Source organism: Salmo salar, chromosome ssa02 (genome assembly GCF_905237065.1).
Source record: "Salmo salar chromosome ssa02, Ssal_v3.1, whole genome shotgun sequence".
NCBI classification, from domain to species: domain Eukaryota; kingdom Metazoa; phylum Chordata; class Actinopteri; order Salmoniformes; family Salmonidae; genus Salmo; species Salmo salar.
In genome coordinates, this window is record NC_059443.1 from 10,899,932 (window position 1) to 10,927,022 (window position 27,091).

A 27,091-nucleotide genomic window follows, 5' to 3' on the forward strand; every position below is an offset into this window, starting at 1 on the left:
GGGAGAGAGGGAGAGATAGGGAGAGAGAGGGAGAGTGAAAGAGAAGAGAAAAGAGAGAAAAGAGGGAGGGAGGAGGGCTATGGGTGGAGCTGCAGAGGAACAGTCCAGGGTTTGTTTGCTGATATTATTTTAATGTCAGAACCCTGTTCCAATGTAAGCAGCATGGGAGTACTGGCCATCACTTCAATCATATCCAGGTCAATGGCCGTACTGTTTTTGCCATTGCCGTTAGACTTCTCATTAAACGTGAATCAATAAAGGGTAAGCAAATGCACACATACCTCAACATCACACATTTTCACTTCAGACATACCTTATTTGACTGTTTCTTGACTAACACCTTCAGCACATCTCAAATTCATACATGTTTATTTTTTTCTCCTAAATGGTTTGAATCTAGAATTTGCATCCTGGCATCCCCCAGGCTGTCTGTGTTTATGCTACTGTACAGTAAACGCTAAGGTATGTTTCTCTATATACAATATAATCTACATAGAATGTCATTACCTGTCAATTATCCTTATGACCTTGATCAAACCTCTGTGGTTCTTCACATGTTAAACAATGCCAGACTGTTTGGTGAGTGTCAGAAGTTGGATGATGCTGTATTCACATTAGTTGTATAAACATTCCACACAAAAATGGATTCCCAATAACTAGGCCAAGAACAAAGTAGTCGGCATATTCACAATTAAGAGTAGTCATTGGTCCCATTCAGTAGGCCTCGATAATAACAACGACGTCAGTACAGATAAAACGACTGACATCTTCCTTCACCACAAGATCTCTAATCAACGATTCCCAAAGTGCTGACGCAGCAGTCGACTGCTGAACCAGGACATGCTTGTGATGTAGTCTATAGTGCATTCAGCCATGCCTGTCTGGTTTCACCCATTCTCCAAAGGCCAAGGCAAGGTCAGCAGTTGGTGGGTGGTCCATGGTGAGTTAGAGAGAGAGGAGAGACAGATTTGGAGAGAGAGAGATGGGGAGGTGTAGAGAGAGGATGGAGAGAGCGAGAGAAAGAGAGAGAGATGGGGAGAGAGGGCAGAGTCGCTGTTGGAAGTTGCCACCAGATGGAGGTGCTGCTGAGAACAGACCACCCAAGTGGAGCGTGTGTGAGGTTGACCCAGTTAATTTTATCACTGGAGTCATTGGCTGCATCCCATAGGGACTAGGGTGCCATTAGGGACGTAGCAATGTCTCACCCATAGGGGACATGACAGAAAAGGGGGATATTGTATTGAGGCTGTAGTTTTCCAGTATGTTTCCAGTGTGTTTTCAGTGTGTTTCCAGTGTGTTTCCAGTGTGTTTTCAGTGTGTTTTCAGTGTGTTTTCAGTATGTTTCCAGTATGTTTCCAGTGTGTTTTCAGTGTGTTTCCAGTGTGTTTTCAGTGTCTTTTCAGTGTGTTTTCAGTGTGTTTCCAGTGTGTTTTCAGTATGTTTCCAGTGTGTTTCCAGTGTGTTTTCAGTGTGTTTCCAGTGTGTTTTCAGTGTGTTTCCAGTGTGTTTTCAGTGTGTTTCCAGTGTGTTTTCAGTGTGTTTCCAGTGTGTTTCCAGTGTGTTTCCAGTGTGTTTTCAGTGTGTTTCCAGTGTGTTTCCAGTGTGTTTTCAGTGTGTTTCCAGTGTGTTTTCAGGGGATTCCAGTGTGTTTTCAGTGTGTTTCCAGTGTGTTTTCAGTGTGTTTCCAGTGTGTTTTCAGGGTGTTTCCGGTGTGTTTTCAGTGTGTTTCCGGTGTGTTTTCAGTGTGTTTCCAGTGTGTTTTCAGTGTGTTTCCAGTGTGTTTCCAGTGTGATTCCAGTGTGTTTTCAGTGTGTTTTCAGTGTGTTTCCAGTGTGTTTTCAGTATGTTTCCAGTGTGTTTTCAGTGTGTTTCCAGTGTGTTTTCAGGGGGATTCCAGTGTGTTTTCAGCACAGGTCATTGAGATAAAGGCATTGAAAAGGGTCCAGGGGACATTCTGGTGTCGGGTAGTGTTTTCAAGAGGCAGGGAGGTGTAAAGAGATCCATTGTACTGTACGATAACCACTCAGGTTTTTGCAGGTGTTGGTGTGTGGGGGGTATTTGTGTTTGTTTGTGCACATTTTGTGCTGTGTCTGTGTGTGTTTATGTGTGTCTGCGTACGCAAATGTGTTTGATTGTGCAAATATGTGTGCGTGCAGGCATGCGCACGTGAAGTGTGTGTATGTGGTTTACAAAAGATGGGCTGGTGGGTGGTAATGTGGGTAAAAGACGCAATGCTTCTTTCATACAGCATCCGTTAGATCTGCTAGCTATTCAGTCACTTACATAACACCCCTGTAGTTCTATCCTATTACCTCCAACAGACACGCCATTCATACAGACAGTACTGCAGGTCTGTGGCCCCAGCTCTCCAACCAATACCTGCGGCATCATGGTATGTATCCCATCTGAATCATGGTAATCTGAAACACTATTCAATCAAAACCGATATGAACGTTTCAGAGGGAAACTCAAATACTGTAGGCAGGGTTCGAACTAAAAATGGGGCAGGGAGAAATGTGCAGGTTTATAGCTAATCTCATGCTATTCTACACATTTTGCCATGAGGCTGAGAGAAAATGTTGGTGTTTTAGAGCAAATTTTCTGCTATTCAACACAGAGAAAATTTTGCAGTTTTAAAGCAAATTTCCTGTAATTCAAAAAAACATTGCATTGCTTATGACGTGTTCATTTGCTATCTGGGGGGACCACAAACACCCCCCCCCCCCCCAAGAAAAACATGACTATTATTATTTTGGGGGCGGAGAGGGGTTGTGGGCCCCCACGCCTTGCGGGGGCGGTGGGGGTGTGTGCTAAATATGCAGTAGTGTTGTTGTATCACACTCTAGCTAAACATTTTTCTGACTGAACAAGGCCCTAGTCTTAGAGACTAGAGGATGGTATCTGGACCAGGCTTTCTTCTATTGACGTCTGTAATACATCAGGTTTGAGGACGTTGAGTAAAAAACAACACCTGTTGACTGTGATATGTTTATGTACATGTAAAAAATCTCTGAAACTGGAAACACTTATCTCCCTCACTAGCACCAGCTGTCAGAGCAGCTCACAGATCACTGCACCTGTACATAGCTCATCTATAATTTAGCCCATACAACTACCTCTTCCCCTACTGTATTTATTTATTTTGCTCCTATGCACCCCATTATTTCTATTTCTACTTTGCACTTTCTTCCACTGCAAATCTACCATTCCAGTGTTTTACTTGCTATATTGTATTTACTTTGCCACCATGGCCTTTTTTGCCTTTACCTCCCTTATTTCACCTAATTTGCTCACATTGTATATAGACTTATTTTTGTACTGTATTATTGACTGTATGTTTGTTTTACTCCATGTGTAACTCTGTGTTGTTGTATGTGTCGAACTGCTTTGCTTTATCTTGGCCAGGTCGCAATTGTAAATGAGAACTTGTTCTCAACTTGCCTACCTGGTTAAATAAAGGTGAAAAACAACATTTTACATGTAAGTGTAGTGTAGAGTAGCATGCACAGTATGGCCAAAAATCTAAATCATTGAAACTAAATCTAAAGATGACTTCAGTTTTTGACATATCCTAATCAAATATTTTCCATGGAGGTTGCAAGAGTTTGAATGAGGGGGGTAGGTGGAGGGGGTTGAGGGGATTCTGGGGTGGGGGGGTGGGGCGTTTATAAGTAGGAGCAGACTTTACCCTCTTTCTAGTGGTGGTCCTTTCTCTCTCTCTCTCTAGCTCTCTCTCTCTCTCTCCTCTTTCCTCCTCCCTCCTTCATGCCTGGGCAGAAGTCTATATGAGGTGCAAAAGACTGATACACACTAAGTCACAGGAGGGAATTATTGTCCTGGTAAGTTTCCCCTTTTCCTACAAACTTATGGATGGATGATCATGTTATTCAAAGTTTTTTTATTAATGAATGAACAATTAAAATACCATAGAGTCAAGCATCTATAGTTAAATAATGTCATAGGAATACTACATTTAAATACAATGAAATACAATGAAATATGGTCATCATCAGTCTATGTTCTTAAATCTGTGGGGTATGTGAGAAGAGAGGCCGGTGCTGAATGATCAATGATCTACTTCATTCCAAGTCAGTACTAATGTTAATAGTCATGAATTTACTAGTATTGTTCTCCAATTACAAAAAGTTTATGTACTTACTAATGAGTTGTAATCTAATTTCAGAACTTAGTTGTACATGTAATTAGTTGAGGTACAGTACAATGGAACATCAATGCATGAATAGTGGTGAGAAGCATGGTTGTAGTCTGAGTGTTTTAGTAATGCTTTATCAGCAGCCATAAAACTGTCCATTTTTTTTTATTCACAATCTATAAATTATTATGAAATAATAAATCATTTATTTAACACAGTAGTTGTGCACACCCTTCATAAATGTCATTATATTACAGATGCTCTGTATGCTCCTAATATACTAGCTACTGTATAGCTGTGTTTCCTCATTCATTTCATTCCCCTGAGATTTAAGAAATACATTTAATCTGAGCATATTTCTCCTGGTGGTTTTCATAAGGCACGGGTGCAGATGATGTAAGACATTCGTTAGTCAAAGACGCACAGTGAGCAGCATACAGTAAGGCTCTGTTCCACCTCTGCACAGACTCACCACCGACAGGGCAGCAGGACCCTCTAGGTCTCAGTTCCCAGTCCTGACACCTTTTTCCTACTTTTTCCTACTACAAAATGAAGTAACTTGCTAGCCTAGGAAGTGACCTGGCCTTATCATTTAATCAGCCATTGGAGTTAGCCATCCAGTGAGAGAAATATTTGTTATTTCTGTCATCAGAGTATCGATGTCTATGTGTAAAATGCTTTCCAGATATTCCCTTGCTTGCCCAAGCTCTTTAACTGTACTGTACTGTACTAAGCATCAGTGGAGACTGCTGAGGGGAGGACGGCTCACAATAATGTCTGGAACGGAGTAAATGGAATGGCATACAAAAAAAATTGAAATCATGAGTTTGATGTATATTATAACATTCCACCCATTTAAAAAACTGGAGGCCTCTTACACTTCAAAGTTGTGATCGAAAATCCTGGCGAAATGCATAGCACATAGAATAAAAAAGGTTTTACCAGATATTGTTCATCCTGAGCAGACAGGTTTTTTACATGGACGATATATTGGAGATAATATACGTCAATTACTTGAAGCAATTGAACATTATGAAACATCAATGATACCAGACCTGGTCATCATAGCAGATTTTGAAAAGGCGTTTGATAAAGTACGACTAGAATTTATAAATAAATGCCTGGGTTACTTTAATTTCCGCAAATCTCTTATACAATGAGTTAAAGTTATGTACAGCAACCCCAGATGTAAAATAGTAAATAATGGTTACTTCTCAGAAAGTATTCAGCTTTAAGAGGAGTAAAACAAGGCTGTCTGTTGTCTCCATATCTATTTATTATGGCCATTGAAATGCTAGCTACTAAAATTAGATCCAACAAGAACATCAAAGGGTTAGAAATCCAGGGGATAAAAACAAAAGTGTCAATGCATGCCGATGACTCAAGTTTTTTCTTAAGTATACAATCTGGATCCCTGCACAGTCTCATTGAAGATCTTGATCACTTTTCTAGCCTCTCTGGACTAAAACCTAATTATGACAAGTGTACCATATTACGTATAGGATTGTTAAAAAATACATTGTTTACACTACCTTGTAGTTTACCACTTTAATGGGTGGATGGTGAAGTAGACATACTTGGTATTCACATCTCAATTATTATTTTTTTTACTTACCACAATCAATTTCAATAGAAAGTTAGCAAAAATAGATACAATTCTGCAACCATGTAAATACTTGTCTATTTATGGAAAAACACATTGATTATCACAGTTTACTTACTTACTAATGGCACTGCCTACTCTAGATGACTCGTTTTTTAAATCATATGAGCAGAAAATATTTCATTTTATTTGGAATGCTAAGCCAGACAAAATTAAATGTGCCTATTTATATAATGAATATGAGTTTGGGGGGCTAAAAGTATTAAATATTAAAGCTTTAAACCTCTCACTAAAAGCTTCACTCATACATAAATTATACTAAACCCAAAATGGTTCTCCTGTAGATTATTAAGAAAGGCTCATCCTTTGTTAAAAAATGTGCCTTTTTGCCTTTATACCAATTACAACTTCTCATTTCCAACTCCAGAAAAGATAAAACAAATATTACAACAAATGTTATGGTTAAACTCAAACATACTGATTAATAAAAAAACATTCTTTATGGAAAAAATGTTTAAAAATTGTATTATATTTATTAATGATATTATGAATAGAAACGGAGGAGTTATGTCACACATGCAGCTGTCGAAAATATATGGGAATATCTGCTCAATCCAAACTTACAACCAACTGATTGCAGCACTACCACAAAAATGGAGGCAAGTGGAAAAGGGAGAAGGTAGGGAACATGTTTTCCTGCCATATATTAAATATACAAATTGGATGAAAGGAATTGACATAAATAGACAAATACACCAGTTTCTTTTGAGGACAAAAATGTTGACAGCTGCGTCATACAGGTTGCAAAATAAATGGGAAGAGATTTTCTTTGTACCAATTCCATGGCACATGGTTTATGAACTGGTACAAAAAACACTTGATTCAATATATGTAATTATATTATATAACAATATAAGTCATTATATATTGCCACCAACAGAATGCAATATATATATATATATATATATATATATCTAAACTCAGCAAAAAAGAAACGTCCTCTCACTGTCAACTGCATTTATTTTCAGCAAACTTAACATGTGTAAATATTTGAATGAACATAACAAGATTCAACAACTGAGACATAAACTGAACAATATAAAGTGAACATGTTCCACAGAAATGTGACTAACACAAATGGAATAATGTGTCCCTGAACAAAGGGGGGTCAAAATCAAAAGTAACAGTCAGTATCTGGTGTGGCCACCAGCTGCATTAAGTACTGCAGTGCATCTCCTCCTCATGGACTGCACCAGATTTGCCAGTTCTTGCTGTGAGATGTTACCCCACTCTTCCACCAAGGCACCTGCAAGTTCCCGGATATTACTGGGGGGGAATGGCCCTAGCCCTCACCCTCCGAACCAACAGGTCCCAGACGTGCTCAATGGGATTGAGATCCGGGCTCTTCGCTGGCCATGGCAGAACAGTGGCATTCCTGTCTTGCAGGAAATCACGCACAGAACGAGCAGTATGGCTGGTGGCATTGTCATGCTGGAGGGTCATGTCAGGATGAGCTTTCAGGAAGGGTACCACATGAGGGAGGAAGATGTCTTCCCTGTAATGCACAGCGTTGAGATTGCCTGCAACGACAACAAGCTCAGTCCAATGATGCTGTGACACACCGCCCCAGACTACGACGGACCCTCCACCTCCAAATCGAACCCACTCCAGAGTACAGCCCTCAGTGTAACGCTCATTCCTTCGACGATAAACGTGAATCCTACCATCACCTGTGGTGAGACAACACCGTAACTCATCAGTGAAGAGCACTTTTTTCCAGTCCCGTCTGGTCCAGCGACGGTGGGTTTGTGCCCATAGGCGACGTTGTTGCCGGTGATGTCGGGTGAGGACCTAGGAGGAAAGGTTTTCATCTTTAGCTCACAATCTGTGGATACTATAGAATTAGAAAAGTTAAAAATGATGTAAAACATCACAGAACAATTGAAAAACATATGGAAACCAATCGAGGGTGGACTATGGTGATAGCTGGGATGGGCTGAGAGTGGCAGAGGGGTGGGATTAAAGAGCTGATGTTTGGTAATGTATAATTGTTATGTGACTGCTTTATATAAAAGTACCATGTATGTAAAATGTGTATGCGAAATGTGTATGCAAAATGTATACGTAAAATGTATGTATATGTAACAGAAAAGCTGTAAAAAAAATATATTTTTAATTTTTTTGGTACTTTTTTTCCCTCAAAATGGGCTAATACCAACAACAAAAAAATGTGCCACTGATTCCACTCCAGCCTTTACCACCAGCCTGTCCTCCCTAATTAAGGTGCCACCAACCTCCTGTGATAAGAATAATGTTCTCATTGAAAGCATTCCAAATAATCTTTGTCAGTTTGGATGTGGGGGTTTGACCTCAAGGAGGACTTCTGGAGAGAGCTACTACAAGTAGTTGGGTTTGTACGGTATAATAGCCCCTTTCTTCACCTGGTGAGTGAGCAAAAAAACGAATAGTTTAGGAGCAAAGTGAGGAAAGGGTTCAGTATATGTGGTTGGAGAAGGAGAGCGGAAATGTCCAGTGAAAATGTACAGCAGCACCTCAGAATATACTACTAGTAGTGAGCACAGTGCTTATCTGTTGTGCGCTGAGGCTCTGGCTCGTAGTCACTACATACCTCTACGGCCAATGGCCACGTACAAACCTAACTTTATGACTTGGTTCCAGAATGGCTTTGCATATGTTAATAAACTGTAATCTGAGTATACTCATCTTGGCTGACTTGTTTTTTCTTTTTCATTTGTAGGATAACCCTGGTGGATTGTCTAGCCTCCTCTCCACTGAGACATTGGGGAAGGAGTTTATAGAACTGTTGGAATTCGGACCCTCCAAAAATTATTCTGTCTCAAAATGTTGTTTTCTCTAGCCCTCCTCTTCCTGCTAACCCCGTTACCCTCCCTTCAAACTCCAGTAACCTATGAGAAAAGAAATGCCACAGGAACAGGAAGTGAACCCAAACCCTACGTCCTACTCACCCTCTCCCTCACAAAACCAAAAACCGCAGCCACGCTCGTCAAAGTCACCAAAGAGACCCCTAAGCCCACTCCGAAAGTCCTAAGCCCAACTGCTGCCAATCAGACACATCCAGCCCCCTCAAACCCCCTCAAACCTCCAACAGCCACGTTCATCAAACTCACCAAAGAGACCCCTAAGCCCACTCCAAAATCCCTAAGCCCAACTGCAGCCAATCAGACACATCCAGCCCCCTCAAACCCCCTCAAACCTCCAACAGCCACGTTCATCAAACTCACCAAAGAGACCCCTAAGCCCACTCCAAAAGCCCTAAGCCCAACTGCAACCAATCAGACACATCCAGCCCCCTCGACCCCCCTCAAGGCTCCAATAGCCACGCTCGTCAAACTCACCAAAGAGACCCCTAAGCCCACTCCAAAAGCCCTAAGCCCAACTGCAGCCAATCAGACACATCCTGCCCCCTCGACCCCCCTCAAGGCTCCAACAGCCATGCTCGTCAAACTCACCAAAGAGACCCCTAAGCCCACTCCGAAAGCCCAAAGGCCAACTGCAGCCAATCAGACACATCCAGCCCCCTCAACCCCCTTCAAGGCTCCAACAGCCACGTTCGTCAAACTCACCAAAGAGACCCCTAAGCCCACTCCGAAAGCCCTAAGCCCAACTGCAGCCAATCAGACACATCCAGCCCCCTCGACACCCCTCAAGCCTCCAACAGCCAAGCTCATCAAACTCACCAAAGAGACCCCTAAGCCCACTCCAAAAGCCTTAAGCCCAACTGAAGCCAATCAGATTCTTCCAGCCTCTTCAACCCCCCTCAAACCTCTCACAGCCAGTGGTCCAAAGACCACCACCAAAGACAAACCCTCCCCCACACCGCCGCATCCCATCCCCATCAAGGTGCTCATCACTTCTGACTCTGGCTGCATCAGCAAGGACACCCAGAGCGACACTAGCAACCGCACCAAGGAGCAGACCCAGACCCATGAGCTGAAGCTGAAGCCTGGCTTTCCTCTAACCCTGACCCACCGCATCAGTCTGGTTCCTACCTCCTGCACTGGGGGATGTGTGGCTGAGATGGCAAAACTGAAAGGACGCGTTGGCAGGCTGGAGAAAGAGATCTCCCTCATGAAGAGTAAATGTACGACTGGTCTTATTTAGTTACACATAACCGTAACCTTCTAGACGGAAACCTCTTTCATATAATAACTTCATTCTGATATGGAGATTATCCATGAGGCTAGTTTGAATTAAATCCAGAGTCTTTCTGGTAACCAACATTAACATTTCATCTTTTGATGTTTGCTCTGTCTGGTTTCATACTGTTTACTCTCTTCCCCTTTCTACCAGGTGCTTCCTGCTCCAAAGGCCCATGTCCCAATGGCTGCAGTGCAAATGGGAAATGTGAGAAGGGAAAGTGTGTCTGCCTCCCAGGGTTCCTTGGTCTAGACTGCAGTAAATGTACAGCTGGAGCTGACTGCAGTAAAAGTGAGTTACTGTGCCTTCTTCATTTGATCTGACTTGTCTTCTTTGATCTGATTTTCTTTATTGCAATTCAGCTAGAGACATACTAGCACCTCATAATATAAGGTTAACTTCCAGTCGCCACACACAAGCACACCACTTAGAACGCATGCCCAATATACATTCCTTCATTCTAAGTTGCATGCTAGTGTGGTTATTGGAACACATATTTTTTCTCTCATCTCCAGAAGGTACCAAAGACAAAATCCAGATAACGGTGGAGACGGTGGCGTTGAAGGTATCACCTGAGAGCAATGCTATCACGGAGAGTCTGCAGGGGAAGAACACCAAGGCAGACCAAATCCTCTTCCAGAAGAAAACAGAGCAAAAGACACCTACAGCCGCCAAAGAGGATGGTGACATCAAAACAAAAGTGACCACAAGTGTAAAAGCAGGCCTCACCAAGACACAAGCCAAACAAGGGGTTACTGTCACTAAAACCAAAAATAAACTCTCCACCCATTCCAATGCTACCAAGATTGGACTGGGCCGACCAACCGTCGGACAGGTTCTGTTGAAACACCATGGAGGAAGAAAGCAAGAGAGCAAAGGCAAAACGACAGTTATAAAGAAGCAGTCTAAACCAGACCTGAAGTTGAAAGTAACAGTAAAGGAGGAATCTGCAGGTAAAGCCAATGCTGAAGCTGGCAACCTCCAAGACCAGCCTCAAGCCAATGTCACCCAAAGCACTGTGAAGACGTTTGTGAACAAAACCCGGTCAGGAAAAGAGACTCTGGAGCAGTCGACGTTGGCTGAGAAGAATGTGACTCTAACATCTGGAAAGAAAACAGTCAAAAAGGTGAAATTAGTTCAGGGGACTATGAACGTTACAAAGGTGTCATTGGCTTTTGATAGCACTAAAGCTGGGACGGGCAAGATCACCCTTACAAAGGACATTAAGACAGAGGCAGACATCTCCTCAGGCACATCTAAAACTACTGTGAAGACAGGGTCAGGCAAAGGGAAGCCAGTCACACGGAAGAGTCAGTATGTTGTGAACATGACCACTGTGGAGACCACCTCTGAAGTCAAAGTCCTCAGCAACAGGACAACAACTATCCAGTCTTCCAGAAACACCACAAAGAAAGAAGGAACAGGAGTGGGCAGCGGGCTTGGCTCTGTGAAGGTTCAGAACATCACCACGTACGGCTTCACCCTCACATGGTCGGCCCCGACAGCCATGTTTAAGAACTTCACTGTGTCCAGAAGAGAGCACAGGGCAGAGGGCGAGGAAGATGAGGAGGAAGAGGCGGAGGAGGAAGCTGCTCTCGGGGAAGAGGACAGAGTAGCCGCAGTCGCCAACACCACCATTGAGATCCGAAAACAGAGCCCTAATGGAACTGTGGCTTTCCCCACTAAAGCTCCAGGTAGCTCCAGAGGTAAAGCTCACACAAAGAGGGTGTCCGTTGTTCTCCCCGGCAGCGTTCGCTCTGTGGAGTTCAGTAACCTGCGACCTCAGACCCGATACTCCCTGCACATATTTGGCACCACTCCCGGATCCCGCTCCAAGATCCACAGAGTAACCGCCATGACAGGTAATTAGGAGAACCAAACCCACATAGAGACTTATTCATAACATCTGACCATAACTTTTTATGAATAACTCCTATAGTAATGTATCTTTTCATTCAATGTGCTTGTTCATGTATTGGATAGCCTGCATGTCTCTCTTTCATTTAAACTGTGGCTGCACTAAATCATCACTTGTCTCGAGACAGAATATCCCATTGTATCTATATTTTCTATACTTCAAATTTACTGTGACTTTAGTGACTTATTAACCTTTTCCTTCACACTTAAAGGACAATTCCACCACTTTTCAACCTCATGTTCATTATCTCCAGCACAATACCAGTGTCTACATATGTGAAAACGGTGTATTTCCACGTTTTGTATAAAAAAATATCAAGTAAAAAACTTGTACCGATGTCATCATCAAAATGTAGCCATTTTAAAACACCATGACATTCACCATGACCTGGGGAGCAAGAATATACCCTCCTTCTGGCTAGAAACACCTTTAGAAAATCACCCTTTTTTAAACTTTTAATCCAACCTTGTGATGTCACAGAGAAGCAGTTTTTAGGACCTTCCATCTCATCTTTTTAACACACAGAACATAGAAACACCCTGTTTTCGCATATGTTGACATTGGTGTGGTGCTGGAGACAATGAATATGAGGTTCCTGTAAAGATCCTCTACTGGCCTCTCCTCTTCCTTATTCATTTTCTTCCCCATGCAGGGCCTGAGCCACCTACCGAGCTGGTGTTTAGTAACGTGACAGAAGCCTCTCTTTCTGTGTCCTGGTCCAAACCAAAGAGCAAAATCTCTGGCTTCAAAATCACATACTCTCACTCGGTCACGGGTAAGTTACTGTTCCCTTAACTTTTATCATGTTATCTACCTCTAAGTCAGGGTTTCCCAAACTCGGTCCTGGGGGCCCTCCTTGATAATGAGTTGATTATTTGAATCCGTTGTGTAGTGCTAGGGCAAAATTTGAATCCGTTGTGTAGTGCTAGGGCAACATTTGAATCCGTTGTGTAGTGCTAGGGCAACATTTGAATCCGTTGTGTAGTGCTAGGGCAACATTTGAATCCGTTGTGTAGTGCTAGGGCAACATTTGAATCCGTTGTGTAGTGCTAGGGCAACATTTGAATCCGTTGTGTAGTGCTAGGGCAACATTTGAATCCGTTGTGTAGTGCTAGGGCAACATTTGAATCCGCTGTGTAGTGCTAGGGCAACATTTGAATCCGTTGTGTAGTGCTAAGGCATGGCTCCCCTATCATGACCCCAATTTGACCCCATCACTACTATAAGTGACAAGGTGATGAAACTTTGAACACTTTAAAAAGAGTTTATTCTCACTCCTTTTGTCATCACAGAGGCTTAACCAGAATTATTCAAATGGAAGATACAACTTTTGTAGCATTCTTGTGTGCTCCATTAATGAAAGACAGATCAGCTGTTCAGCCAAAATACCTTTGTCATCCCCAAACACTGACACTGTTTAAGTGTCAATCATGGCCGGTGTCCCAAATGGCACCCTATTCCCTATGTGTCAAATGTAGTGCATCATAAAGGCACCCTATTCCCTATGTGTCAAATGTAGTGCATCATACTGTAAAGGGTGCCATTTGGGACGCAGTCATAGTGCATGTTTTCTCCTGAGGACCAGTGTGTTGTTAAGTCTTTCATCATGACAGGAGAGAGGGGTTCTGTGTCTTTCATCATGACAGGAGAAAGTGGTTCTGTGTCTTTCATCCTGACAGGAGACAGTGGTTCTGTGTCTTTCATCATGACAGGAGACAGTGGTTCTGTGTCTGTCATCCTGACAGGAGAGAGTGGTTCTGTGTCTGTCATCCTGACAGGAGAGAGTGGTTCTGTGTCTGTCATCCTGACAGGAGAGAGGGGTTCTGTGTCTGTCTGTCATCCTGACAGGAGAGAGTGGTTCTGTGTCTGTCATCCTGACAGGAGAGAGTGGTTCTGTGTCTGTCATCCTGACAGGAGAGAGTGGTTCTGTGTCTGTCATCCTGACAGGAGAGAGTGGTTCTGTGTCTGTCATCATGACAGGAGAGAGTGGTTCTGTGTCTGTCATCCTGACAGGAGAGAGGGGTTCTGTGTCTTTCATCATGACAGGAGAGAGTGGTTCTGTGTCTGTCTGTCATCCTGACAGGAGAGAGGGGTTCTGTGTCTGTCTGTCATCCTGACAGGAGAGAGGGGTTCTGTGTCTGTCTGTCATCCTGACAGGAGAGAGTGGTTCTGTGTCTGTCATCCTGACAGGAGAGAGTGGTTCTGTGTCTGTCTGTCATCCTGACAGGAGAGAGGGGTTCTGTGTCTGTCTGTCATCCTGACAGGAGAGAGTGGTTCTGTGTCTGTCTGTCATCCTGACAGGAGAGAGTGGTTCTGTGTCTGTCTGTCATCCTGACAGGAGAGAGGGGTTCTGTGTCTGTCTGTCATCCTGACAGGAGAGAGTGGTTCTATGTCTGTCATCCTGACAGGAGAGAGTGGTTCTGTGTCTGTCTGTCATCCTGACAGGAGAGAGTGGTTCTGTGTCTGTCTGTCATCCTGACAGGAGAGAGTGGTTCTGTGTCTGTCATCCTGACAGGAGAGAGTGGTTCTGTGTCTGTCATCCTGACAGGAGAGAGTGGTTCTGTGTCTGTCATCCTGACAGGAGAGAGTGGTTCTGTGTCTGTCATCCTGGCAGGAGAGAGTGGTTCTGTGTCTGTGGATTCCCTGCAGTCCCAGGTGTCTCTGTCCAAGCTGTCCTCAGGGGCCACGTACGAAGTCAGTGTGATGTCCACCATGGGGAAGAGAGAGAGTGATCCCCTCATTGCCATCATGACCACAGGTGATCACCACACTTACCTAGATCTATTGTGCTGTAGCAACTCACCATTACAGTACATCATCATGCATTCTGCTTTGGATGTGGAGTGCAGAATGATCCAGAGTGCATTTGCCTTACTTTTACCCACGGTTTCAGTTTCTTGCTCTGCAATATGACAACAATTAAGTGTTTTAAAACATGACATAAAGGCATAACAATAATTGTTATTTAGCTAAATTCACCATGTAAAACACATTGTCTTTGGACTGCAGTACCTGCCCCTCCAACTATTCTCCAAGCAGTTAACGTAACAGATACCAAGGCAGTGCTGCAATGGACCCCCGCCATGGGCCAAGTAGACCGCTTCATCATCAGTTATGAGTCTGCAAAAAGTGAGTGTGGTATCATTTCCTGATGAAACGATACGGTGAACATACATACATACATACATACATACATACATACATACATACATACATACATACATACATACATACATACATACATACATACATACATACATACATACATACATACATACATACATATAGTTATACAGTTCCTTCAGAAAGTATTCAGACCCCTTGACTTTTTCCACATTTTGTTACTTTACAGCCTCATTCTAAAATTTATTAAATAAAAAAACTCCTCAGCGATCTACACACAATACCCCATAATGACTAAGTGAAAACAGGTTTTAAGACATTTTTGCTATGAGACTGGAAATTGAGCTCAGGTGGATCCTGTTTCCATTGATCATCCTAGTTAAATAAAAAAATAAAACAACTTGATTGGAGTCCACCTGTGGTAAATTCAATTGATTGGACATGATTTGGAAAGGCACACACCTGTCTAAGGTCCCACAGTTGACAAATGCATGTCAGAACAAAAACCAAGCCATGAGGTCAAAGGATTGTCCATAGAGCTCCGAGACAGTATTGTGTCGAGGCACAGATCTGGGGAAGGGTACCAAAAACTGTCTGCAGCATTGAAGATCCCCAAGAACACAGTGGCCTCCATCATTCTTAAATGAAGAAGTTTGGAATCACCAAGACTCTTCCTAGAGCTGGCCGCCCAACCAAACTGAGCAATCGGGGGAAAAGAGCCTTGGTCAGCACTCCACCAATCAGGCCTTTATGGTAGAGTGGCCAGTCAGAAGCCACTCCTCAGTAAAAGGCACATGACACCCCGCTTGGAGTTTGCCAAAAGGCACCTAAAGACTCTCAGACCATGAGAAACAAGATTCTCTGGTCTGATGAAACCAAGATTTAACTCTTTGGCCTGAATTCCAAGTGTCACATCTGGAGGAAACCTGGCACCATCCCCACGGTGAAGCATGGAGGTGGCAGCATCATGCTGTGGGGGATGTTTTTCAGCGGCAGGGACTGGGAGACTAGTCAGGATCAAGGAAAAGATTAACGGAGCAAAGTACAGAGAGAACCTTGATGAAAACCTGCCCCAGAGTGCTCAGGACCTCAGACTGGGGAGAAGGTTCACCTTCCAACAGGACAACAACCCTAAGCATACAGCCAAAACAACACAGGAGTGGCTTCAGGACAAGTCTCTGAATGTCCTTGAGTGGCCCAGCCAGAGCCTGGACTTGAACCCGATCGAACATCTCTGGAGAGACCTGAAAATAGCTGTACAGCAACGCTCCCAATCAAACCTGACAGAGCTTGAGAGGATCTGTAGAGTAGAATGGGAGAAACTCCCCAAATACAGGTGTGCCAAGCCTGTAGAATCATACCCAAGAAGACTCGATGCTGTAATCGCTGCCAAAGTTGCTTCAACAAAGTACTGAGTAAAGGGTCTGAATACTTATGTAAATGTCATATATATATTTTTATATATAAATGAGCAAAAAAAGATATATATATATATATTTTTGCTTTGTAATTATGGGGTATTGTGTGTAGATTGATTAGGGAAAAAAACTATTGAATCCATTTTATAATAAGGCTGTAACATAACTATATGTGGAAAAAGTCAAGGGGTCTGAATACTTTCAGAAGGCACAGTAGACCAGTGGAGGCTGCAGAGGGGAGGACGACTCCTAATAGTGGCTGGAATGGAGCAAAGGGAATGGCATCAAACATATAGGAACTGCTCCAGCCATTACCACGAGCCCGTCCTCCCCAATTAAGGTGCCACCAACCTCATGTAGTATATACTATGTACCATAGCTAGTATAACTACACCTGTACATTGTATACTGTTCTACTCACGTTCCAAGCTGTGATTCAGCCTAAGCTGCATTCCCTGTCCCTCCTCCCTCGTCTCTCCCACAGCTCCTAATGTAACAGTGACAGTGATGGTCTCTGGTAACTCAGTAGACCAGCAGCTGAGAGGGCTGCAGAGAGCCACCCTGTACACAGTCAAAGCCCTGAGCCAGAAAGACAGTCTGCAGAGCACAGCCATCACTACCACCTTTACAACTGCCAGTGGTGAGTACACAGGGTGGAAACACACTGACATGCACCACATCACATGTAACTACAGCGTAGAACCTCAAAGATAGAAGCTCAGAGTTACGGACTGACCGGTCAAAGTTACAAACATTTCAGTGCTCCAAACGACCTCTATTCCCGACACGTTGGTATTTCTGAGGTCCTACTGTATAGGGAAAAGAACCAGGACAGAAAGTACCTGTATGTGTGATGGTTTGTCCTTCAGCTGTAAAGGCCAGTGAGGTGGGCGCTCGTTCTGCTGTTGTATCATGGAAATCCCCCAGTGTTGCGTTCAGCAGATACAAAGTGACCTATAAGACGACAGGAGAGGAGGCCAAGGTGAGCTTTATTCCTCACATGATACATTCCTATGAACTTAATACCACAACTATATTGCTACTATATTGTATACCAATGCTACAGATGTAGGATCTTCATTTGAGCCAGTTTGCTACAGCAGGAAAAGAATCCTGTCCCCAACAGAAACTATGAATTATGTTTATTATAAGTAATGGACATTTTTATAAGGGCTGAAAAAAATGTTCTTAAGGGAAAATCAAGTCTGAAATTTCAAAGTGGAAATTACAAGCTTCAGAAGACTTTTTAAACCTCAAATACCAACAAAAAAAAAAAAAATACTATCAAATGAAGATCCTGCATCTGTATACAATGTTGCGTCCCAAATTACCATATTCCTATAGTGTACTACTTTTAACCAGGGCCCATAGTCAAAAGTGGTGCACTATATAGGAAATAGGGTGCCATTTGGGACGGACTATATGAGGTGAAACAACAGTGCATGAGGTAAAACAGTTTCAGAAATCTGTTTCTCTGGTCCTCTATCTCCCCAGGAGGTGATTCTGGACTCCACGGTGACAGAGTACAAGCTGACTGGACTGTTCTCTATGTCTAAGTACACGGTGCTGGTACAGGGAGAGAGAGAGGGACAGTACACATCTATTGTCACCACTGAGTTTATCACAGGTAGGTGTTACAGACCAGCAGTGAATTTTGAAAATGTACTTTGCACATGAGTCTCTCCATTTCATCAACTCAAGGAAGCAGGGTTACTTATCTTTTACAGAGAATATAGTAATTGTATAGTAATGTTATAGTAATCGTATAGTATAGTAATTGCATAGTAATCTTATAGTAATTGTATAGTAATGTTATAGTAATCGTATAGTAATTGCATAGTAATTGTATAGTAATCTTATAGTAATTGTATAGTAATCTTAAAGTAATTATATAGTAATTGTATAGTAATCTTATAGTAATTGTATAGTAATTGTATCCCCTCGGCTCAGGAAAACTGCGCTTCCCGTTCCCCACGGAGTGTTCCCAGGAGCTGCTGAACGGAGCGCTCCAGTCAGGAGAGGTGGATCTATATCCAGAGGGAAAGGAAGGAAAGGCAGTCAGAGTCTACTGTGACATGGAGACTGAGGGAGGCGGCTGGACGGTAAGATACATGGCTTCTCTCTCTCTCATGGCTTTGAATGGGATTGAATCATCAGCCATCTGATTCCAAAGGTTGACAATCACATTTCCTTTTGAATAGCTGAATTTTGTTGGACATAGTACGTGGGGGAATGGTAGAATGGCTATAAATGTGGGACATCTATGAATATTTATTTTCTATGGTGAGTCTGTCTGTTTCCAATATCAGCTTTGTGAATGTGTTGCATACTGTAGGTGTTCCAGAGGAGAATGAACGGGAAGACAGATTTCTTCAGAACCTGGAGTGACTACACTAACGGCTTTGGAAAACTCAGCGAGGAGTTCTGGCTCGGTAAGGTTTGGCTCAATGCTGCTGATCCACTCAAAGTCCTCAGAAGAGGACAAACAGGAAACTGTAGTTCAGGGATGGGGTCATTTCTATTATCATTTCAGTAAATTGGAAGGAAGTAAACAGACATTTCAGGAAGTAAACAGAAATTCATTTTCCAATTTTCTTTAATCCTCTCTATGAGAACATTTTTAAATAGGAATTTCAGTCCACTTCTTGAATTGACTGAATAGAGGACATGCATAAAGATGGCGGCCCCCATGTACTTACCACAAATACCTCATTTGCTAAGTTCGTCCTATTATACAGTGGTTTCCATTATTCTTGTTTGGAATCTGCAATAGCTTCAGTAAATCTCCAAGATGGTGGCAATTTGAAAAAAAAATTAATGAAAAAGTAGTTTGTGCTGATTTACTGGCACATTGAGTCATGTCACGCTCCGTAGTTTAAAACCTCTGTGTGTCATGCTAAAACAATGACGGCATATCTGAATTCCTCCTTTACGCACCCTCACCATTTAAATGGAATTGACCCCAACCATGCTAACTGCATCAAAAGGGAGGCTACTACCAAAGCTTACCGTATGTACTCTACATAGCTCACAGCTTGAACATAGAGTACATAGTACATAGTATGTTTTAAATGATGTCCTAATCTTCTCTCTCTCTATCTCTCGTCCATCCAGGTAATGAGCTGCTTCACAACCTGACCAGCATGGGCCCAGTGAGCCTGAGAGTGGACCTGCGTTCAGGCAACGATACGGCCTATGCCCATTACTCCAGGTTCACCATCGACTCAGAGGACAAACACTACGCCATCCAGGTGTCTGGATACACCGGCACTGCAGGTAAAAGGGGAGGGATGGAGGGGAAACGGAACACAGAGGAGAAAGGAATGCAAATATAGAATGTGAGGACAGAGCCTAGCAGAGCAGAATGTACACTAGCCAAGATAGAATGTGAGGACAGAGCCTAGCAGAGCAGAATGTACACTAGCCAAGATAGAATGTGAGGACAGAGCCTAGCAGAGCAGAATGTACACTAGCCAAGATAGAATGTGAGGACAGAGCCTAGCAGAGCAGAATGTACACTAGCCAAGATAGAATGTGAGGACAGAGCCTAGCAGAGCAGAATGTACACTAGCCAAGATAGAATGTGAGGACAGAGCCTAGCAGAGCAGAATGTACACTAGCCAAGATAGAATGTGAGGACAGAGCCTAGCAGAGCAGGTGCTTAAGGTTGAGGAACCAAAACTCAAATAGGCTCACAAACAAATATTCATTACGAGGTCAATCCCTTTCACATAATTTCACTAAAGTTAACATTTTACTGAAGTGAGTGGTAGGATTGGTCCCTCACTCTACAAATCCTGAAATGTCCTTCTTTCTTTCTTCCCCATCACGTCTATAAGGTGACTCCATGAGGTACCACAACGGGCGCCCATTCTCCACCAGAGACAAGGAACCCCACCCCCTGGGCATCCACTGTGCCAGGGCCTACATGGGCGGCTGGTGGTACAAAAACTGCTACAAGACCAACCTCAACGGCCTCTATGGCACCAACAGCAACAACCAGGTACGACGAGTATCAGTATCCTCCCACTAAGTGCTTTTGTCGTTGCTTTGACATTTTGATTACAGTGCCTTTCCTGGTCTTTGCTATTGCAAGACAGCACCCCAATGTTGATATGCTATAAACACTGCACCACATCTCGAGTGTTTCAATTTGAACCATGGAGAATGATAGAGGACTCTTCTTTATATGTGTCCAATTATGGCATCTGTGAGCGCACGGGCAGCACCATTAAGGCCATCTTCATTTTGAATTAGTTAATTTTTTATTCTACGACTTCTATGAGTTGGTAAACAAACTGAAAAGGTGCATAGTGCCACATGGAGTGTGTTATTTGATCAGGTATAAAGCCAAGGTTTGTGAATTACTGCCACCTGCAGTTATGGAATGTTTGCTCATGTGTTACGAACCTCTTTGGCCCAGCGGTCTAGGGGGGATGGATACGAGACCCGTAACATAAATCATGCAAATTATAATCGTGACATGTAACAGTGAGAACCAAAACCACAGACAACTGAAATCTACCGTCAAACTCAAAAGGTTTATTTTAAACACACGGTAAAGGGGTGTGGGAAAAGGGGCTGAGCTGGACCCAAGCAACGAAACAATAATCCAAAACCACCCCTAAGCTAGACTAGCCTATTTCAACAACAGCTAGCTAACTAACCAAAAATACAGTGGGTGGTCCGCCCAGTTCTAACTAGGGTACTTAGACACAGTATTCCTACGGGTAATGTATGCCCATGGGCGACTTGTCTTGGTACCCCCTTTTCCCACCAAACAAACAAACAGTCAAATAACAAAACAATACTCACAGGATTACCGGACAAATGTGACATGTAGTTTGCAAAAACAAAAGAGATCAATACAGAGAGAGAGAGACACGGGGAGATAGAGATTGGACACAAGAGCGAATGAGCACAAAGATTGATCACAGAGTGAGAATGAGCTCGCGAGATAAAAATGAGCTCTGGGAGAAAACAACTGACTGGGTTTTTAAACCAAGGGAAAGGGACTGTGATTGGTTGAGGGAGAAGGAACAGGTGTCTTCTGATTGGGGACTGATGATTGTCACCTGTGATGGGGAGAAGGAGAGAAAAGAAACACACAGGATACACACTTGTATCCGTAACACTCCCACCCTTAAAAGAGCAACCCCAGGGGGGATTGCGACTAAAAGTATGTACACAGTTTATACAAAAGTATCTACAATGAATACTCACAAAATCAAAGTCAATCTTCCGAAACATACAAAAATTATTACACACGAGACAAAGCATCTGCTAACATATTTTCAGAACCCTTTTTGTGGCAAATCTCCAAATTATAATTTTGTACAATAAGAGCCCAACGCATAAGGCGCTGGTTCTGGTTGTACATACGGTGGAGAAACACTAAGGGGTTATGGTCCGTATATACAGTCACAGGTAGGGCACTAGACCCTATGTACACCTCAAAATATTGCAGAGCTAACAACAACGCTAGAGCTTCTTGCTCGATGGTGGCATAGTTTGTCTGACATTTGTTAAATTTTCTGGAGAAATAACACACCGGATGATCCAGTCCACTCTTGTCCTGCTGAAGTAGAACAGCACCAGCACCTCTGGCACTAGCATCTACCTCAAGTTTAAATGGTTTTTCAAAATACGGAGCTGCAAGTACAGGGGTATTACATAATAGTGCTTTAGCAGTTTCAAAAGCTACCTTACAGTCCGGGGACCACACAAACGATCTTGCCGGACTGAGCAAATCGGTCAATGGAGCAACTACCGCAGAGAAGTTTTTACAGAAGCTACGGTAGTAGCCAACCATCCCCAAAAAGCGGCGTAGCTCTCGTCTGGTGGTAGGCGCAGGGAATGCAGTGATAGCCAAGACCTTAGCATCAACAGGGCGCACCTGTCCATGGCCTACCTCTTTGCCGAGATAGGTAACAGTGGCCTTCCCAAACTCGCACTTTGCCAAGTTCAGGGTTAAAGAAGCAGCGGCCAAACGTTCACATACTACCCTTAGAGAGTTAACATGATCTGTCCACTCAGATGAATAAATCACTAGATCATCTAGATATGCACTACAATTAGGAACGCCAGCTAATACGGTGTTAACCAGTCGTTGAAAAGTGGCTGGTGCATTTCGCATCCCAAAAGCCATGACAGAGTATTGTAGGAAGTTGTCTGGGGTAACAAAGGCAGAAATCTCAGAAGCACGTGAGGTTAACGGAACCTGCCAGTAACCTTTTAAGAGGTCCAACTTAGTTACATAAGTAGCAGCACCAACAGTGTCAATACAGTCGTCCAGTCTGGGTAACGGGAAAGAATCTGGCAATGTGACAGAATTTACCTTTCGATAATCCGTACATAACCTGGACGTACCATCAGGTTTAGGAACCAGAATGCAAGGAGAACTCCAAGGGCTTGAACTTGGCGTGGCCAGGTCATTTTCCAACAAATATTTCACTTCATCCCTCATTATCTTCCTCTTAGAAGCATTGACACGATATGGGTGTTGCTTGATAGGGGCAGCATTTCCAACATTAATGTCATGTTCCAACACATTTGTGCGAGTAGGAACGTCATTAAAGAGACATGGAAAACTGTGGAGTAGCCTCACAATATCGTCGGCCTGTCCTTCCGTTAAGTGAACCAGACCTGACTGGAGAGACATCAGCATTTCTGAGTTGGGCAATCTAACACACTGCTGCTGAGTATTGCGCAACTCCAATCCATCTCCATCAACATCATCAATATGACAGTCCACTATCATAGCCGTAGAAGCAGCAGAAATAGCAGTAACTTCCGCTGTGGTTGAACCATCTACCTGGGTGATGGGTCGGGTTTGGTATGCTTTCAACATGTTAATGTGGCACACACGAGATTGCCGTTTTCTATCAGGAGTTTGAAGCACATAATCAGTTTCACTTAACTTCTTTTCAATCAAATAAGGACCAGAGAAACGAGCTGACAGTGAAGATCCTGGAACAGGCAATAACACCAGCACTTGGTCACCTGGCTGTAGTGGACGAGAAACAGCCTGTTTATCATAGTGTCTTTTCATACTTGTTTGTGAGGAAGACAGAGCTTCCTTAGCGAGAGCACAGGCTTGGTGTAGGCGCTCACGAAAGCGACTAACGTAGTCCAACACATTCTCTTCTTCCGTACACAACTCTTGGGACAAAAACTGTTCTTTAAGGACTTTCATTGGTCCTCTCACTGTGTGACCAAACACTAGTTCAGCTGGGCTGAACCCTAGGGACTCCTGTACAGTTTCACGAGCAGCAAACAAAACTAGAGGAACTCCCTCATCCCAATCTTTCTCAGATTCCAAACAATATTTACGTAGCATAGACTTCAGTGTCTGATGCCATCGTTCAAGCGCACCCTGAGACTCTGGGTGATATGCGCTTGATACACGGTCTTGCGCAACTGACAAGGATTTTAACACCTGCTTGAAGAGCTTTGACAGGAAATTTGTACCTTGATCAGTTTGTACCACCTTAGGTAACCCGAATGTCGTGAAGAACTTAATTAAGGCTTTACTCACCACTGGAGCTGTAATCCTTCTCAGAGGAATGGCTTCGGGGTATCTTGTTGCCATACACATTATCGTTAACAGAAACTGGTTACCCGATTTTGTCTTCGGTAACGGTCCAACACAATCAACCACCACATGTTCAAATGGTTCACCTATGACAGGTATAGGACAAAGAGGAGCAGGAGGAATAACCTGATTTGGTTTTCCTGTAACCTGACATGTGTGACATGTCCGACAGAACTGAGCCACATCTTGTTTTAAACCTGGCCAAAAGAAATGTCGAAGGATCCGATCATAAGTCTTCGTGATCCCTAAGTGTCCAGACCACTGGTGATCATGAGCAAGGGATAACACATTGTGTCGAAAGGCTGTAGGAATCACTATTTGGTAAACAGCATTCCAATCTCCCTCCGCGCCACCATGGGATGTCCATTTACGCATGAGGAGATTACCATCAAGAAAGTAAGCCACATTCTTCTTCTTTACCTCTTCCAATGAGACAACACTAGAAAAACATTTAGCAAGCTTGTTGTCAACCTTCTGGTTAGCAATCAGCTGCTCACGAGTGACTGGTAACTGTATTGCCTCAGCAATAAGTTCAACATACTTCGATTCTTCCCTTGTCTGTTTGTCAGAGGTGATCAGCTTCGCAGAGGTAGTACACAACCCATCCTCTTGATCATCTTCTTTGAACAGAACAGTGTTCGACAAATCTATCACGTCACCCACTTGTCTTGCCTGAGCACGAGTGACAGCACAAGCGGGGAACACATGGGGATAACTCTGTGCCAACTCATTGGAGAGAGAGTGGTCACTTTTATCCAACACTTCCAATACGGGTACTACCTTTCCTCCAGCAATATCGTTACCCATTATAAAGGTCACACCTTTTACTGGCAACATAGGACGTACCCCCACTCTGAATATTCCACTGATCAACTCAGAGTGTACATTCACAAAGTGCAATGGCACTGGGACAAAACCCATTTCAATACCCTGAACTAACACACTGGAACCACAGTATGTATTGTCGGATAAGGGCAACACATCAGACAATATAAATGACTGTGCCGCACCAGTATCTCTAAGGATTTTAACAGGACGCTGAGATGCTTCGTCATTCGCTATGGACACAAACCCCTCGAAAATGAACGGTTCGGAATCGCGGTCGGGTACTGAGACTTTCAAACTACATTTACCCTGAGGCACTGGTTTCGTTTCAGACCTCACAACAGTACGAATTAGCCCAACACCTGTCGGCGGCTTTGCACGAATAGGCATCCCTTGTTTGCGTTTTAGTAGGAAGCAATCATTAATCATATGTCCCACTTTATGACAATAGAAACAGGGACGCTCATTTTTCTGGCGTGCTTGATATACTGCGGGCCGACCAGGACTAAAAGTAGGCAACTCAGTAGCTCTACTCTCAGTATGAGCCGAAAACACACTCTTGTGCGTCAACACAAACTCGTCTGCCAACACAGACGCTTCTGACAGGGGAGGATACTTTCTGTTCATTTAGGTATACTACAATGCGTTCGGGTAAACAATTTTTAAACTCTTCCAACAAAATTAACTCCCGGAGAGAGTTGAAATCAGTTACCTTACTAGCAGCATGCCATTTATCAAACAGATTTCCCTTGTCTCTAGCAAACTCCACATAAGTCTTATTAGAAGACTTTCTATGAGACCTAAATCTCTGTCGGTATGCCTCAGGCACAAGCTCATAAGCGCGAAGAACGGTAGCTTTGACCACTTCATAGTTCAAACTATCTTCCAGAGGTAGCGCTGATAAAACCTCTTGGGCTTTACCAGTTAATTTACATTGTAGCAATAAACACCATACTTCTTCAGGCCATTTCAAGGCTACAGCTATACGTTCAAACACACAAAAATAGGAGTCAACCTCTGACTCTCTAAACAAAGGTACTAAGGCAATCTGCCTACTAATGTCAAACGTGTTGGAAGCTACAGCTGGTGAGGACGACTCACTAACAGGCACAGTAGGAACGAAGGCTAGCCTCGCTGTCTCTGCTTCCAGTTCCATTTGGCGCATTTTGAAATCCATCTGCCGCTGTTCTCTTTCTTTTTCAGCCTCTATTTTACAGATTTCCAACTGCCGCTGTTCTCTTTCTTTTTCTGCCTCAAGTTTACACATTTCTAACTGGAGATTTTCTCGCCTAATTTGGGCTCTCTCTTCTGCCTCCAGTTGAAACTGTATAGAACGGACATCCCTTCTGGCATCACCAGTTGACAGTGGGGAGAGTGGATCAAAACGGGGCAATGTAGCTGGAGCTTTAACATCATGTATAATTCATTGGCTGATCCCTCAGATGGATTTATGAGATCCTTCATTAACCCATAGGAAGTCCAACCCAGTTGACTACTTCAAAATGGTGACATTTCTCAATGACGATGCCCATGCTAAAACGGGCTTTTAGGCACTAGAGTCCTCTATCTATCTCTATGATTTGAACAGACTTCTTATTTGAAGTTGTGTCAACTGCTATCAACTCTTATCAACTAATGTAACTGAATTTAAGTTTTGTCAACTCAACTTAATCTACTAAATGAACGTAACTCAACTGCTTGTGCTGTGTTATAGGGTGTAGTGTGGATAGACTGGAAGGGCAAAGACTCGTCCATTCCCTTTACTGAGATGAAGTTCCGACCGGCCGGGATCTCCGTCACAACCCACGGCTAAGACTGTCCTCTGACTCGTCCAGCCCTAAAACCCTTCCTTTGAGAAACAGAAAAGTGGAGCACCAAGAGACCATAAATGTGTGGATGTCGCACATCCTGCATCTCAAATTCCGCCTCAACTTGCATGTCCAGTGGTCTTAACAGCCGTCACAACAGACAGCGTATCAGTCCGTACTTGTACTGTACAGTGCAGTGCACCAGGCTCCTGAGCTGTACCTTTATCATGCTGTCTCTCTCAGCTGTATTTGTAGACAGGAAATATTTCTGATTGCAGCATTTTGTATAGTATTGTTTTATGACCAAACTCTTACCGTCTCCAACTCTATGACTGTTCTACTGTTCTGACCCCAAAGCATCTCTACCTGATGCACATCACAAAGGTTACCCACCCCACTACTACTGTAATAAAATATGCACTGTCTCACTCTATTGGAATAAATGAGGCAAATGAATGCCTGGATGGAGA

General features: G+C 43.3%; 1 protein-coding gene across 6 annotated transcripts; it reads left to right on the forward strand.

Moving 5' to 3' along the window:
- LOC106606081 (tenascin-R) lies at positions 1–27,091 on the forward strand. Of its 6 annotated transcripts, none has more exons than XM_045697329.1 (18): positions 2–261; positions 401–462; positions 2,299–2,392; positions 3,728–3,839; positions 8,515–9,879; positions 10,089–10,226; positions 10,451–11,797; positions 12,506–12,628; positions 14,435–14,611; positions 14,863–14,982; positions 16,879–17,034; positions 17,264–17,376; positions 17,889–18,021; positions 18,345–18,496; positions 18,730–18,826; positions 19,509–19,670; positions 20,234–20,397; positions 26,528–27,091. In XM_045697329.1, the coding sequence occupies exons 5-18, from the start codon at positions 8,619–8,621 to the stop codon at positions 26,624–26,626; spliced, it is 4,242 nt and encodes a 1,413-aa protein (XP_045553285.1). In that variant the 5' UTR covers positions 2–261; positions 401–462; positions 2,299–2,392; positions 3,728–3,839; positions 8,515–8,618; the 3' UTR covers positions 26,627–27,091. The 6 variants fall into 6 exon arrangements, with proteins under 6 accessions (XP_045553290.1, XP_045553285.1, XP_045553293.1 ...); XM_045697337.1 differs by having other exon boundaries at positions 14,468–14,611; XM_045697332.1 differs by having other exon boundaries at positions 2,322–2,392.